Source organism: Camelus bactrianus, chromosome 34 (assembly GCF_048773025.1).
Source record: "Camelus bactrianus isolate YW-2024 breed Bactrian camel chromosome 34, ASM4877302v1, whole genome shotgun sequence".
Lineage (NCBI taxonomy): Eukaryota > Metazoa > Chordata > Mammalia > Artiodactyla > Camelidae > Camelus > Camelus bactrianus.
Window position 1 is genome coordinate 14,854,898 of NC_133572.1, and position 15,772 is coordinate 14,870,669.

Genomic DNA, 15,772 nt, shown 5'->3' on the forward strand with positions numbered 1-15,772 from the left:
GGAAGTATGTATCTGAGCACAATGGTGTTGATTCTCTCCCCTCGCCCTTCCTGATAATGGCTCCATTGATCCACAAGAGGCTCCATTAAGAATGTTTTCTGATAGAGGCAAACTGAAAGAGAGAGGAAGAGGAGGAACAAACGAGGAAAGGAGTCAAAGGAAGAAAATGAGGAAGAATTTAAAACAAACATCTAAGATACAGAATGAAGGATGGTTCCCAAATTTTTCATTATTTTTAACTTCCAATTACAAACGATCCTACCATGCAGGTCAGAGAGTAACAAATGAGATGAAGATGAACGCCTATCCCTTCAACAAAATCAGGAACACAATTCAAGTATTTTCCCTGCATAGCTCACTAGTGTCCTTGCTGTTTTCAATACCCTAGCCAAGTGTCCCATCATTCTTTCCACTCCAGTCAAGGTGGCGACCCAGATTAAAGACAGGAAACATTCAAAACACTAATAACTAAAGTAGTTGCTCTTATTCCTATTAATACAAGGCAAATATTTTACTAACTTCCCTACATTTTACATTAAGAGCCTCACAGGGCATTTTGTCTTTAGTGTATTTTTCTAATTTGCTCTTTTCCCTTACTTGGTCATTTCTTCTGGGAACAAAATGTTTATGGCAAAAGCAAAACCGTACACAAGTATAAAGTCCTTGCGTTAATGGTAATGATCCAATGTGTATATATTTTTAATATCTTGGCATCCAGCAATTTTATTGTGGAAACAATTTCAAATTGATGTTTCTGATCCACACGAATGAGACATCTTTCAGCTGTGACTCTCCTTAGCACCTGCTGGCTTGCATCAGGGTTCTAAGATTTCATATTACAGTCTGGTGATTTTTGTGCTTGTCTTACCTCCATACTAAACAAAAAGCTACATGAGGGAAGAGGCTAGTTCTTCCCCACTTCTCTGTCTCTGCTGGTAAGTGCTCACTGCATATATTTGAGCTGAGTCTTTCCAAAACACCACCTATTAAATGAAGGTCATTAAATTCCATTAGGCCAAATCTTCCTAAGCAAACACACTTTCCCCCATTACCTTAGCATTAGAAGTTTTTATTCACTCCCCTGTCACCGCACAGCACGCTGTGAAGAAGCTCACAGCAGACCCTCATTAAGTGTCCTGAACTATCTGACAATTCCCACGTAGCGGTTTTTCTTTTTCCATGTGAGAGCACATTCATTAATTTCTCAAGGCCCAGTTAAGTTTCAACTCAACAGTAGCACTTCAAATACTGTGGACATCACATGGCTCAAGGTTTTCTCCATTTCATATCAGACTCTCTCCCAACCCCGGGCATGGAGTTGATGGCAACTGGACAAAACTAGGTCTATTGCACAACTTAATCCAGAGGCTCTGGTGGACCCCAAACATGTGATTGTTTTTCACATGTCCTCATTCCTTCTAGCCCTGGGGGTAATTTTCGGAAACAATGCAAGAATAAAGATTGAACCACTTACATTCAAACACAAGCCTAGGATTTTATCTAGATAAATAGCTCTGTGTGGTATTTTCTGACAACATTTACAGAATAATGTTTGTAACAATGTAATTTCATTGTATGATAAACATCAATTTAGTACAAAAAACAAATACAAACTTGTCACCATTTTCACCTTGTTTCAGCTGAACTGGCCTTGTTCAGATAAGCAAGACTCTCTCTTACAGAAACAACAGTTTATAGATAAAGTGTGTGAAACTGGGTATGTGTGCGTCGAATTATACTGCCTACTCTCATAATTTTATACTGCCACACTGCACATATGGCTTCCAAGCTTACTTTATCTGAATCTTTCTGAATCTATTCTCCATGCTATTAAACTGAGCACATTCCACATCGTTCAAAAGTAATTACACTTTTGTCTAGAGTGTAGGAGACTGCTCTCCCTAAACAATGAAATTCTCATTATTAGAACTGGCACAATAACCGTACTGGTGTTAACAACAGTATGCATTATGCCATCACAATAACTTATGCAATTCTGATGTACAAAGGTAACCAGACATTTAAAAGCTTATAAAAACCACCATATAAAAATAGGAATCTCTATCATATCATAATTAAGGTCTTATTCTGTGACTTATTTTTAAATAACACATATGTAGTTTTCTCTTTTCCTTCTTAAGTTTTGAACAGTACTTCTCACATAAAATTATCCTAGTCAAACATCAAAAATACATTTCTAACAACTGTTGAGATTATAAGCAAAATTTATATAAAGGGTATTTCAAGATACAGCTATCATATAGCAATTAAAATTATATTGGGTAAATAAAGAATCCCAGGAGTTGAGGTTGAGCCTGAGTAAGTAAAAGCCTCTCTGTGCATCGAATGAATTCTTTCAGTGTTTAAGGCTGCATTTCATGTGTTGGAGCCGTGCTATAATTTTATACTCCATTCTCAGCTGTATATCCAACTTCTATAGAAGATCAACTTAAACAGAAAGCTTTTTCTTTTCATGATGGACTTCAGGAAGAAACTGACTCACCCTGAATGTTGCTTTATGATAACTATTGTCACATTAACATTGAGATACATCAAATTATTAAATCTAATCAGTCTACCATATGCCCAGAGTTGTTTTAACAATTCCAGGAAAATGTTATCGTTACAAGTAAAAAATGAGATACCAAAACATATTATAACATCGTATTTCCAAATCTATTGGATATTTAAATGTTAAAATGTTACACACAAATGTATCTTTATTTCATATGATACTCAGCTATCTATAGAAAGCAACTCAAATTATTTTTAATAGAATACTGTATTGTTACAATAAATAATTATGTATTTTAACAGTCAATATGGGAAGCAGCCATTCTACAGGTATACAAAACTATTCACTCAACTCTAGAGGAACTTGAGTCAAAATAGAGTTTGGCTAAGATTACAGTAAACATTTAGTAGGGAAAAAAAGAAGACAACTGATTATTCAGTAACCACAGGTGGTCAAGACTTTCGTTTCACAACACGTTTGACACCAGAACAACCATCTAACGGACAGGAGGAGGAGGCAGCCAGATGAAAACAAGCCGCCAACATGGCCGCCGTGGAGCCCCCCGGCTGCCTCTCAGGCTGCTACCTGGTTTCTCTTCAAACTTACTCTCTTCCCTTCTGGTACTCATAAATGATTACGCTGACCGCCGTGAGGACATCTTCTGGCTAGTTCTATGCATCATGAAATAAATCCATCTATAAGAACTATTATCAAAAATGAGCCAGCAATTATAGTGTCTCTTGCTTGTCTCTGAAACTCTGAAGTGACAGCTTCTAAACCCATGTTAAAAAAGGGAGCAGAGGGGATAAGAAGGGTAGATCAAACCCTCATAAAAAAAAAAAGTCCAGGACTGCCTTTCCACTCATGTCAGAACCAGACTTGCCAACCTTGCCTTTTACCTTTTTCACAATTATATGGGAAACAAATTTTGCTATTAATTCCTTGGCAAGATGATGAGATCTTCAGAGAAGAAACCCACAGACTCAGTCTTTTTCATACTTACAGTCATCAGTGCCTCACTCTTACACTGATCAGAAGTTCGACAGAATTTTATAAATGTATGCGTACACCCTGCTTAAGACAGCTCACCCACAGTGCACTCTCAACAGTGAGCAACACCCTTGAAGAACAGAGGAACCAGCAGCATTTAAACCAGTTACAGTCGTCTGGGGAGTTGCTCTTCGTCAGCCACTTGGTTATTTTTTCCAAAATATTATGGCAAAAGACACAGCTTCAGAAAGAAAGAATTCCATCTTTATCTGATCCAATTCCAAACTTTAACACTTGTATACCCTGAACATGAACACAGAACCCTAATTTCCAAAAATCTTTATATGGTAATAGTTATGAGGTGTCAGAACTTCTATCTCAGGAAATATCTTCCAACCTAAATGTTATCTGAAAGCATTTCTCTGTAACTTCAAGCTAGCATTACAGAGATTACTTAGACTCTAAACCACGTGGGCAATACAAAATGTAGATCTCTCAACACCTCTCTTTTTATTAAAGAATGGAGTATGAAAGTCACACATAAATTGACAATGAAATCTGGTGTTTTTCCTTAAATTGAGGTTTATGATAAACACCATGAAAGTCTCTGTTTTTCAAAGATACTAAAAAAGGAAAAAATATTATATTTCACTTTTGAAATAAGAGGACGTGTTATGTGACTATGACAATGGCCTAGTATCCAGAAGAAAATATAACTAATTTGTGTTGAACAATTCTATGAATATATTCAATCATTCTGATAAATGAGTAAAATATATCTTAATCAGCTTAATAGCTGAATATATCATGACTATTGTAATATACTCTCTGTTTTCTGAATATAATACATTTCTACTTTATTTCTATCAGCATACTTACCATGAATAACATCTTGACAACTTTGCCCGAAACATAGTTACTAGTTAAACATCCATATAAACTCTGCATTTACTCATAAACTGAGTATATTACATGCTAGGTGACAACCAGATACCTGTGTATGTATTTGTATATGTATGCCTTCATGGAAAGGCAGACAGGTAAACACATAAATTATAACATAGGCCATGAGAAAAGATACAAACAAGTACCATGGATAAAAGAATAATGCAGCAACCATTCTGCCTTGGGATGTCAGTAAAAGTATCTAAAAAGCAGTTTTGAACTCAGTCTTGTGGGAGAAACACAATTCACCAGGAAGGTGAAATATGAAAAAGACAGTTTTCCAGGCAGAAAGAGTGTCTGTGTCATTTGAGATCACCTGGTATCTTTATGAACATGTATGAAGATCTCCACGTGACTGAAACACTGGGTGTGAGGCAGGCTGCAGCCGCGAGGAGACAAAAGCCATATTTTGGTGCTAATCTATAGGGAGTTCTGTGCTAAGATAAAGAGTTTTAGACTAAATCGTGTAAGCAACAAGGACACACATTAGTTTCCAAAGTCGGGTAAACAATCCAACTCATTTCCCAGGGAAATAAACCTAGTGGAACTTGAAAGACAGGAGCAAAGAGAGGCTGGAAATTTGAGATCATACAGGAGACTCTTCCAACCGTCAAAGATGAAAAGCTGGTGGAATCAGGAAACATCCAAGGCAGAAACAAGTTTAGTAGTCAGCTAGAGCCACAGTAAAAGAAAACGCCAGCGCTGGAGCCGCTACAGTTAAGTTAAACCACTTGTATACCAACTGCAGCGGCTTTCAGAACAGCAGGTCTGAACCCTTTGGGGTTACAGATCTACTCGAGAGTCTGAGGAAAACCATAATCCTACTCACACGTGTGCAAATACACAACTCTCCATTCGTCTTCAGAAGACCCACAGACCCCAGTTAAGAACTGCTCCCCCACATGAAGCTGCCTGAGGAGAGGAGCTATGCCTCGTGCGAATCTCCTTCCACAGTGCACAACAAGAAGTGTGGTGCAAAGCAAGCAGTTCATAGCTTCTATTTGGTTGGACTGGAGTCTCCATTACAGGCCGAGTAGTTACATTTTCACGAACATGCTGCGTCGCAGCCTCCATTCATGCCAACCGCAGTGTGTAATTTAATGTACATTTCTCACACCCATCCTTGAGGATACTTAAAATAATCTCCCCTTTATCTCTGTTGTATTCTTCTAGTCATAACTGTTTACATTCACTGTTTTAAATTTGTGTTTATATTTATAGCAGTATCACAGGAAAACCAAGCCACAAAGCCCTCTCAACAGGGTATGCCCTGTGGTCAAAATACTGAGCAGGAAAAGGCATTAGCACTGGCGCAGTGTCAAATGGAGAGCCTGGCCTTCTTACCCTGCTAAGCTGCGAAGCACCACTGCCCCCTTTCTTTTCCTCATTTACCCTTTGTGAGAGGAGGCCAAGGAGTTATGTTGTTGCACATAACGAACATGAACTCATAGCAGGGGGAGAAGGAAGGAATGATGGATAGTGTGATTTAGCTTGATGAGTGAAAGGTCGTTAGAAAATTACATCTGAGTGTGCCCTTGTGAAGAGCTATAATGTTTATAAGCGTGGAATCCAAAGCCAGACTGCCCAGGAAAACCTGGTTCTCCACTTACTAGCTGTAAGCTGGAGCAAATTATTTAACCTCTCTGTGCCTCAGTTTCCTCACCTGTAAAATGAGATTAATGATAACACCTCCCTGAATTATGGTGAAGGTTAAATGAGTTAATACATGTCATGTGCTTAAAATACATCTATAAAAGCGCTACACAAGTGTTAGCTAAAACGTTACTCTTGGGTAAGAAAATTCTACCACACAGCAGAAAATACCCAGAGAAATTTTGACTTGCAAGGCTTAAAATGTTGAACGGGAATATTTAAATCTAATGTGAATTATCAAAGAATAGTGCTTATTTCACAGACATTAGGGAACAATCTGTTTCTTATTGATTTAATTCTACATACAGCAATGCAAGGACATAAACAAGTGGGCATATTTCAGTACCAAGTACACTTATGATGTGTAATAACTTCCTAGAGAAGGCCAAGAAAAAAAAGAGGATTTAACAGAATCAGAGCTGTTTTCTAAGGTATGGGAATGTGTGATGAAACATTTTTGTTGGTGTGATTTGGTTAAAATTAACATCACTGGCATCCTTGAAGTAGAAGAGGGGCCACAAAAACGCAACATCCATCCAAGCAGCCATGCTGAAAAGGCGAAGGTGACTTTACTGGCAGCTAAGTGCCCTGCTACCTCGCCAGCATGCCGATTCTATGTATTTAAGTTCTTAAGAAGGGCCTAAAAGCTTTATTTGTTTGTGTGTCCGTCTGCCATTTAAACTTCAGCCAAAGATGCTATGCTGCCTTCATCCCTCTCATCCATGAAACCACAGCTTCCTACTCTTCTGTAGTGATGCAGACCCCAGGATAAGGGGCCAGATAAATATCCTGGGTTGCAAATTCTGGAATAAGATATACCAGGGAATTATTATTTATCAAAGCAACAGAGTGAATGGGACTGAGTTAGAAATTAGTATAATCACATTAGAAAACTATCATCTCCATGAAATAATATTCTGTAATATTCCCAGTACTGTAAGAAATACTGGAATCCAATCTGGGCAAAGCAAAATTGTGGGGGAGTGGGAAACACTGATTTATCATGATAGAAACGTTCAAACTATATTGCAACTCTAACTGGAAAAGTCCTCTACTAGACATAGCATGACCCCTAACTTTCATATGTACTAATTTTAAATGTGTTACTTTAACATTATTTTTGTTTTTTCCTCTAATTAAATTGTCTCAAAAGCAGAGTTCTTGAAAAATAAAACAAATAAACAAAAATAGTTCATCTTGCTCTCCCTACTGGGATCAATTTACTTGTCAAGAATTCTAACATGCTAGGGGTGAATCTTGTGTACGGCTGTTAAGTGGATGATAATTACGAAGCAAAGGACTGAAGCCAAACTATTAGAGGAGTAGACGGGTCACAAAGTGAGTGTAGGCACAACAGACCATGAGAAACCTACCATTGTATTGTGCTGGGAAGTGGGAGTCCTATGGCCACAAGTCTCTTGCGTCAGCAGAGAAACTGGCTGAAATTCCTCAGAGTGAGGCTTGTTGGGAAAACTCACATGCAAGGGAAGGTGAAAGGCTGGGAGCCCGTCACTCTCCTCTTCTTCCACTTTCTGTCTGCTTGTCACCATGGCTACCTCTCCATCTGCTTCCCCATACGGAGAGGCTGGTCGCTTGGAAGACATCCTGGAAGGAACAAAAGAGGAGAAAATAATGAAACCTCCACATAAATCCTTAATGCCGTCATTGTGTGGTTAGGGGCCATTGTAACAGAAATGCCTTTTTGTGCTGGCAGAGAGCAGGAAACCATCCAAATACCACTGCAAAGCACACACAATCAGAAACAATGGCCAAGCAGGTAGCAGCAGAACAGTGCTTGTTTGTTGTGAGAATAATACACTAATATAGCACTCTCTTGTATTCTGGCTTCTTAAACAAGAGAATTCACCTAAGAACACTGCATAATGAAAGACTATTCCATTTTAAGGGAAAGAAAAATACCCATCTCGTTTTACACTTTGATAGACCTTATTGAAGACAGACCATCTATGAATAGCAAATACTGTTGGCAGTTAAAAGAAGGGAAATAACTAAAATTTCTTTCATCAAAAAATAAACAAAGTAACTGAATAATTGCCATCATAACAAATTTGCATTTTATTAAGATTATTGTGAAATGTAGAAATACTGGTTATAAGCAAACCTCAGACCCTCAGACCACAAAATAAGAAGTTTGGTATTTGTTTAAAACTTATTAAGAATTGATTAAGTTTTACAATCACTTTTAATCTTGAAACGTTTGAGAATTTTTCTCTCTTGCCTCCCCAAATCACTCAGTTTTGGCATTCAGTTCTAATATAAAATTTGCAAAGTAGTTTAAAAAAAAGGTAAGAATATAAAAATATTTTAATTGTTTTCCACAGTTCCAAAAACTATTTAGATGTGGATTCTCAGACTTATTTACTTCTTTAGAATACCTAAGTGAAAGGAAAAAAAAGCAAAAGAAAAAGTGTTTTGCTTTGACTAGCGAATGCCTATATGACAATACACTTAGATAACTGAACAAAAATTAAATATTTTTTGTACTTGAGTCTGATTGAGAATATTACCAGAGGTTAAAAATATGTGGCAAATATTTTTTGTTAAATAGAAGACATCCTTTTCTTTTCATTAAAAGCTTTTATAAAGAAGCAGTACAGAGGTAAAATGTTTAATTCAGAAAAAAACTCTCTTTTATTTCCAACTTGGTCTGCCCTTGAAAATGCCCTAATTTTTGTTCAACAAACAAAGAGTATTTACAGAATCATCCATTCTTATTCTAGACCAGTGGAACAGGAGGCAGGGAAGCATTAACTAACTGTGGTATCACTTCTTTCCTATGTATCACTGATTTTTAAATTTAAAGTGTACTACCGAAAGAGAGGCCTCTAATCACTGCTGAATAATACTATTCTTAGTGTTAGAAGTTTCAAAAGAAAAGTGCATTCGAGTACTAAAGATATTCGATTAAGGTATAATGGCAGAGTAGAAAAACTAAGGGCTGCGGAATCAGACAAGCATGAATTAAAACCCTGATTCTGCTACTTACTAGATGTGAGGTTTACTTTACTCTCTACTTAAATTTACTCATCTTTAAAGTGAGATGTAATATTTACTTGCAGTGCTTTTTAAGAATGAACTGTACATATGAAAAATGACTTGTGGAGCATTTAGCTCAGAGTAGACACTCCATAAACAATAGCTGTTGTCTATTTTACAAACTTTAAAACTACAATGTGACCTTCTCTCCTCAAAAACATAAAAAAAAATCCCAAAATGTGGAAAGCAGATTGCCTTCTAAGAGTTAAACTGTAAAATCAACATGAAATACACAGTCTCACAGTAGAGAAATGCTCCCTGGCCAGTCACACTTGACAGTAAACCCATCAAATATATTAGCACATGTTAAAAAGAAATGTTAATAGGGATCTTGATCAGAGGAGAAGAACAGAGGAAGAGGAAATGTTAGTGTTACCACGTAAGCAGTGTTTAAAGGAGAAGCAGAATGGGCCATCACATTTCAGGTATCTTTAACTATTTCTGGTCTCGTTACCAAGGTTTCCTCCAAGTATACTCCAAATACGTAGAAAAGACGTCAGGGGCTGGAGTTAACAGAGTGGTCTTAGTTTCATTGGGAACACCATATCTATCACCAAGCTGATAGATTAAACTATAGGTAAGAACTCAACTCTAGAGATATTTAATTTCCACTGTTCTGTTTCTATGCTCTTCAAGCAAACTTCTGATTCCCTTAAAGAGAATAGGCTGACAGAACAGAGCGAAAATATATAAAGTCTTTGTGATTTGACATATTAAATCAATAAAGAGACTTTTCATTATTTCTTGGTTTTACATGAAGCTTGCCTACAAGGAGATTACTCATTTATTACATAAACCGTAACATTTATGGTCTTTGTGGGCATTACTATCCTTGCCATAATTAATAAATTGGTATTTCAGCGTCTACCTCAGTCTTTTGTACAATCAATTGCTTAATTGTCTGAAAACTCCAGGCTACTGGCAAGAGCCAGTTTCTGGGTTATCAAAGGAGGAAGTTAGACCAGCTGGCCTTTCTTAAGCGAATATAATTCTATGACTTTCAGAAGGCATGACCTTTTTGTTGACTTCTACTTTATTAGTATCATTATCAGTACTGACTATGAAAATTGAAAGTCTAAAAGTAGGCATAAGGTAGATAAGGAAGACAGATAAGACATCACTACTCTTCTCAAAACTTTTGGTTCTTTCAATATCTAAATTATCACTATAGTCCAGTGAATAAACATTCTCTCCAAATGCATGTCATTCTATGGTGAAAAAAGTATAAGGTCTAAAACACTGAAAATGAAGGAGTTACAGTGTCAGAAGGCAACTGTTGGCCTAGAATATTATGTATTTCATGTTTATTTCAATTCCATTTTCTGAGACTTACAGAATGTCCTTAATATGTTAGACTTGATAATATTTTTATGCAGTTCAGGTAAAAGATTTCTTAAAGAATTTTTAAATTATTACAATAAAATAACTATGACCATATCAATAGGCTACAAAAATGAGAAAAAAAAGTACAGCACATAACAAATTATGTAGAGCTAGTAATCTGTTGGTTACATTATCCATGTTTAGTCTGACTCACTGTACTTCTAAAAATATTGATAATGAGATTATCAATACCATTAGATTCTTGGACTTTTATTTGTCTACCAACAGGTTTCCTTTTGGACAGAAGAAAGTCTCATTAATTTTAAAAAAGCATTAAGGAAGCACTGCAAGTTTTGATATATTGTCTGTCTGGGATATGCAGGGTTCCAATTTCTGCAGCTCAAACTACATGGCTGTGCTTCATTGCAAGGACACCTGAGAATACCTTGAGTATCGAGGCTGGGGGGTGCTCTATGTGTTCTTCAGAGATGATTTTTGTCATTCCTGTGGTAGATGCCAGACCTACCAATGAGCAAAACTCAGACTTCAAAGAAACTGACATGAGGCAGACAAATACAATTTAGTGTGAAACTAACTTGTGTTGTTAGTTAACATAACAGTAGTCTTTAACTCACTTTTTTGTGTGTGGACAAGAAAATCTTGAAAGTATCGATATCTAATTCCAAGACAAAAAGGACTCTTTAAATCATCAACAGCCCTCTACTGACCACTTACTATGTGCAAGACACTAATCTAAAAGGAATTTTAAAACGTGATTCACGTTCTCTGCTTTAAGCTTATGAACTGCTTGAGAAGATTTAAAACAAAAGGAGAAATAATGATGAAAGACAGTCCAGGTTAAGGGCCAAATGACACGATAGTTAAGCACCTGAGGGCTTCAAGAGAGTCAGAGGATCATGGAATGCTTCAGGGAATGGCTGACCAGTTGGATTTTTGAGGGAAAAAAAAGAACAAATGGAAACCTCAGGGTACATGGAGAGTATATCTCTTGTAGGAGTCATGATGAAAGAAAAGATGCAGAGATCCTTCTAGAACATACAATTATAAATTAGTTTCAAGCTTACTTAGGAAAAGGGGAGACAGAGGAATATGGACCAAATCTCATTTCTAGTCTATAACATTCCTGGAGTTGCTGAGCTACATAAATGGCAATAATATAAGATAAGAAAGAGAGTCCCTTGTAAGGGGCAACTTGCTTTTGCCAAGAGTCACTTTTCCTTTAGTTTTCTGCACAGAAGTCTGCACAATCAGGCTACTCTAGTCTATACGTGAAAGTAATTTTAAAACTACTGGAGTTCTTTGCTACTGGGTGAAGGCTGAAGACTATAAAAGTGAAGTAACTTTATATAAATAGGATGTCCCCAGTTGTATTCGGATATACATAGCAAACTTAGAGATAAGGGTAGAGGGTGTGAGACTGCAGCAGAAATCTAAACCAGTGGTTCTTTCTTATATTTGAATACACATTGGAACTGGTTTGAAAATACTGCTGCCCGGGTCCCACCGCCAGATATTCTGATGTTTTTGGTTTTGGAGTGCAGGCAGGGTATCAGAATTTTTTAAAGCTCCCAGTTGATTCTAATCTACAATTAAGGTTGCAAATCTTTTGTGTTAGTCAGACTAATGCCCCTCATCCAAGATGTCAAATCCTAACCCCTGAAACCTGTGACCTTATTACCTTACAAGGCCAAAGGGACTTTGCAAACATGATTAAGTTAAGGATCTTAAGATGAGGAGATTGTTCTGGGTATTTTGGGTGGGCCCAAAGTAATCATAAAGCTCCTTGTAAGGGAGGGAGGGAAGAGGACCAGAGTTAGAGAAAGAGGCTGGATGACACTATGCAGCTGGCTTGGAAAATGGAAGAAGGGGCCATGGGCCAAGGAATGTAGTCGACCTCTAGAAGCTAGAAAAGGCAGTGAAACAGACTGTCCCCTAGAACCTCTAGAAATAATGAGCTTGGCCAACACCTTGACTGTAAGATTTCTGACCTCCAGAACTGTAAGTGAACACATTTGTATTGCTTAAGGCACTAAACTTGTGATAATCTGTCACAACAGCAACAGGAAACTAATTTACCACTAACTTAAACATCTTTCTTTCACAACTGGTATTTTCTCAATCTGAAATCCCACCCCAGACATACATTTGCCAGTTCCCTCACTTCATTTAATTTTCTGCTCCAACATCATTTCCCAGCACTTTTCACCTGACATATTTTATATTCTTTCTTTCTTTGTATTTCTCTCCAACTTTAAGATCCAAGAGGGCAGGCTTTATTTTTATCCAGAGCTACTTACCCAGTACTTGAAATCCATTCTGAAAATAGTAGTCTTTCAATCAGTATGTGTTAAACGAGAGCTACTAGTTAAAACCAGCAATTTTTAACTATTCTCTAACTGTAGATAGTTGCAAGATCAAGTCTTGCAGGACAAGTATGCTTAGAAAATGCCTCAATATTGTCAGAAAAAGGAAATTCAGCTCAGTGACAGCACTATCCTTCTTTTTAATAATTTCTATATAAAGCAACTGGTAAACCTTGTTTAATCAAGGTTTTTTAAGTATTTGTGAACAATCCTACAGTTCTTTTAAAAATGTAGTAAGTAAAAGACTATAAAAGCGAAGTAACTTTATATAAAATGCTGCAGTTAATTAGTAATAGGTCTGTTACTAAGGAATCATCTACTCACAGCTTTAAACTTGACTACTGTCTGCTTAGGATATGTCTTTCCTTTGCTGCAGTTATTCTGGAAAATGACAACAGTACAAAGTCAAAGAAATTTGTATGTGGAACAAGCAAAAAATGGAAGGCACAGAATAGAAACTGCTTTCTGTATATAATAGTTTCTTTTTAAAGCTTTTGTCTTTCTCTAAATCCCTTAACTTCTGACTATTAATTCAGAGATAAAGTCCTAGGAAGTAGTACCTTCTACTGGTCTGTCTTTTGGAATGATAATATTTCCTTTAAGGATTGCAGTTCCATATTTTTAAAAAAACAAAAATTATAAAAACTATTTATATACAGCAAACTAAAAGTCCCAGCTTTTCTTCCCTAACCACCATAGTTGAAGTGGCTTTGCCCCACTCAAAATATATCAACTCTTGTTTGTTGCCCAGATGAAAAAAACTGAACATCATTATAACCTAAGACATTTATTCATAGCTTAGTTTTTCCTATTATTAGTATTTAAAACTAGGACACAGGATTTTAATAAGTACAGGTCTATTTTTGACCATTTTACCTGATTTTTCCAAGATTTAACACTAAAGCTATGACTGCATGATAAAAGTCTTTCCAAATTGCTCCGTATTTTTCCTCTAAATAGTCTGATCCTCTATGCTGAAAGAGTTATAATTAATTCCTACCACATAGCTGGCACTCAATGTATTTTTTCTACAAATAAATGAATGAATTGCATGCATGAGTGTTTATTTTGTGCCAGGCAAATTACCTTCGTGTTACAGAAGAAAAAGGCAACTTAGATATGAAAACCTTTTTGGTTTACCCTTAAGGAAGTACTGTCTAGATTGAAACAGAAAACACTCTAGATGGAAATAGAAGAAATATATCCACTCAGTCATTCACCAATGGAAAAACATTCATGGAACGACTACTGTGCCTTGAGATAGCAACATAATTAAGAAACCAAGGTAGAATATTTTAAGGCAAATGACTTGTTATAAATATGAGTACTAAGGGGGACCAATAATAGAGATGTAATGTCTCACTCAAAATAATCAAAGAATGCTTCCTACAAATCATGAGAATTCAACAGGGCAGTGAAAGATGGACCAGATGTCAACAGACACAAAGAAGGTAAGATTCCAGACAGGAGAAATGAAATTAGCAAATTAAAGAAATTCATAAAATGACACAGGATCATGAGTAGAATGGTTTGGTTCAAGAAGTAGATTCTATGTCTGACTGAAGAATTGTGCTGTAGGCCAGAAATTGACACAACATTGTAAACTTATTATACCTCAATAAAAAAAATTTTAAAAAAGGAGGAGATTCTAGAAGTAAATGCAGATAAGAATGAAAACTAGGGACCAGATGATAGTGATTCTGGTTAAATCCTAACAATTGTGAATGGCTGAGCCAAAACGTGAAACTGACACTGCAGGCAGAGGGAACTGGAGACAGTTTCCGGGTGACACAGTAACAGTCAGAATTGTATGTTGGGAAGAAAAGCCCTCAGAAATTAGTGATAGAAGATGGAGGGTGGGAACCAGAGAAGGAGAATGAGTAGGTGAGACAATTCAAAGGTAAGCAGATTACTTGATTGTATACTTTAGAGAACAATACTGCTGATAAGAGAAATTCATAAGATAGAAAGAAAGGCCAACTTGGAGACAAATATGAAATTCAGTTTTAGAAATAGATCTTTGTTGATTGGAGAATTTTAAAAAAGAAATAGCAGCTAATCAGGAAATGCAGGACTTCCGTAGAAGTAACTAAGGCAGTGTAGTCTTTTAAACACATGTAGAGTTAACCAATAATCGTAATTAAATTTCATTGACTTCTTCCACAATGTTCTGTATCACTGTTTTTATTATCCTTAATTTATAAAAAAGGAAACTGAGTCATAAAGTGGTTAAGTATCTTTCGTTACACTGCTTGGTCTTCGCATTATAATAAACAGCAGTTCAACAACAGAACTGTCTCTCCAAGAGAGTCATAGGAAGAAAACAGAGCAAAGGTGGGGAAATTTTGAGTTTTGCAGTCCATCCAATTTTGGGAGAACAGTGTATGAAAAGGATTGAGCAAAGACATATAAAGAGAAGTCAAAGTGATATGCGAGGAAGCATAATTACTCTCTAAACAGCTCTGTAAAATGAAACATTCTGAATATAAACTTTAAAAATTCTGGACCATGATGTTTATTTAACTTAGAACTTCCATTGATTGCTTTCCTAAATACTCAATTTTAACATTCCATCTCTCATGTTAAATCTTAAATATGGCAGAATATATTTTAAAAGTAATTAAAAATACTTGAAAGGATGTGTCTTCTTTTAAGAGAACAACAAACATGGGATATAACAAAATAAAATAAAAACTGGCAACCCTTCATATCCAAAAAGTGTACTATTTTTCTGGAAGTTATGTTCCTCAAGTTTTTCTAGTAATAAAACTACTTCAGGACATTTACATTTACTTGTCTGGTTATCTTTGTAATTAAAGTTGTTGTGAGAAGATTAATCAATATTAGGAATTAAACTCTACTGTTTATCAAAGATTTTTTCACAATTGAATAGTAACTATCCAAT

General features: G+C 36.3%; 1 protein-coding gene across 14 annotated transcripts in view; it reads right to left on the minus strand.

Moving 5' to 3' along the window:
* Nucleotides 1-15,772, minus strand: part of SOX5 (SRY-box transcription factor 5) — a 903,293-nt gene that overhangs the window by 304,220 nt on the left and 583,301 nt on the right. For 12 of the 14 annotated variants that reach the window (XM_074357827.1, XM_074357830.1, XM_074357824.1 and 9 more), the window contains one exon: nt 7,477-7,708. In XM_074357827.1, the coding sequence (XP_074213928.1) occupies nt 7,477-7,707 (231 nt within the window). In that variant the 5' untranslated portion in view covers nt 7,708. The remainder of the gene's footprint in view (nt 1-7,476; nt 7,709-15,772) is intronic. The other 2 variants (XM_074357833.1, XM_074357834.1) reach the window with 1 other exon arrangement.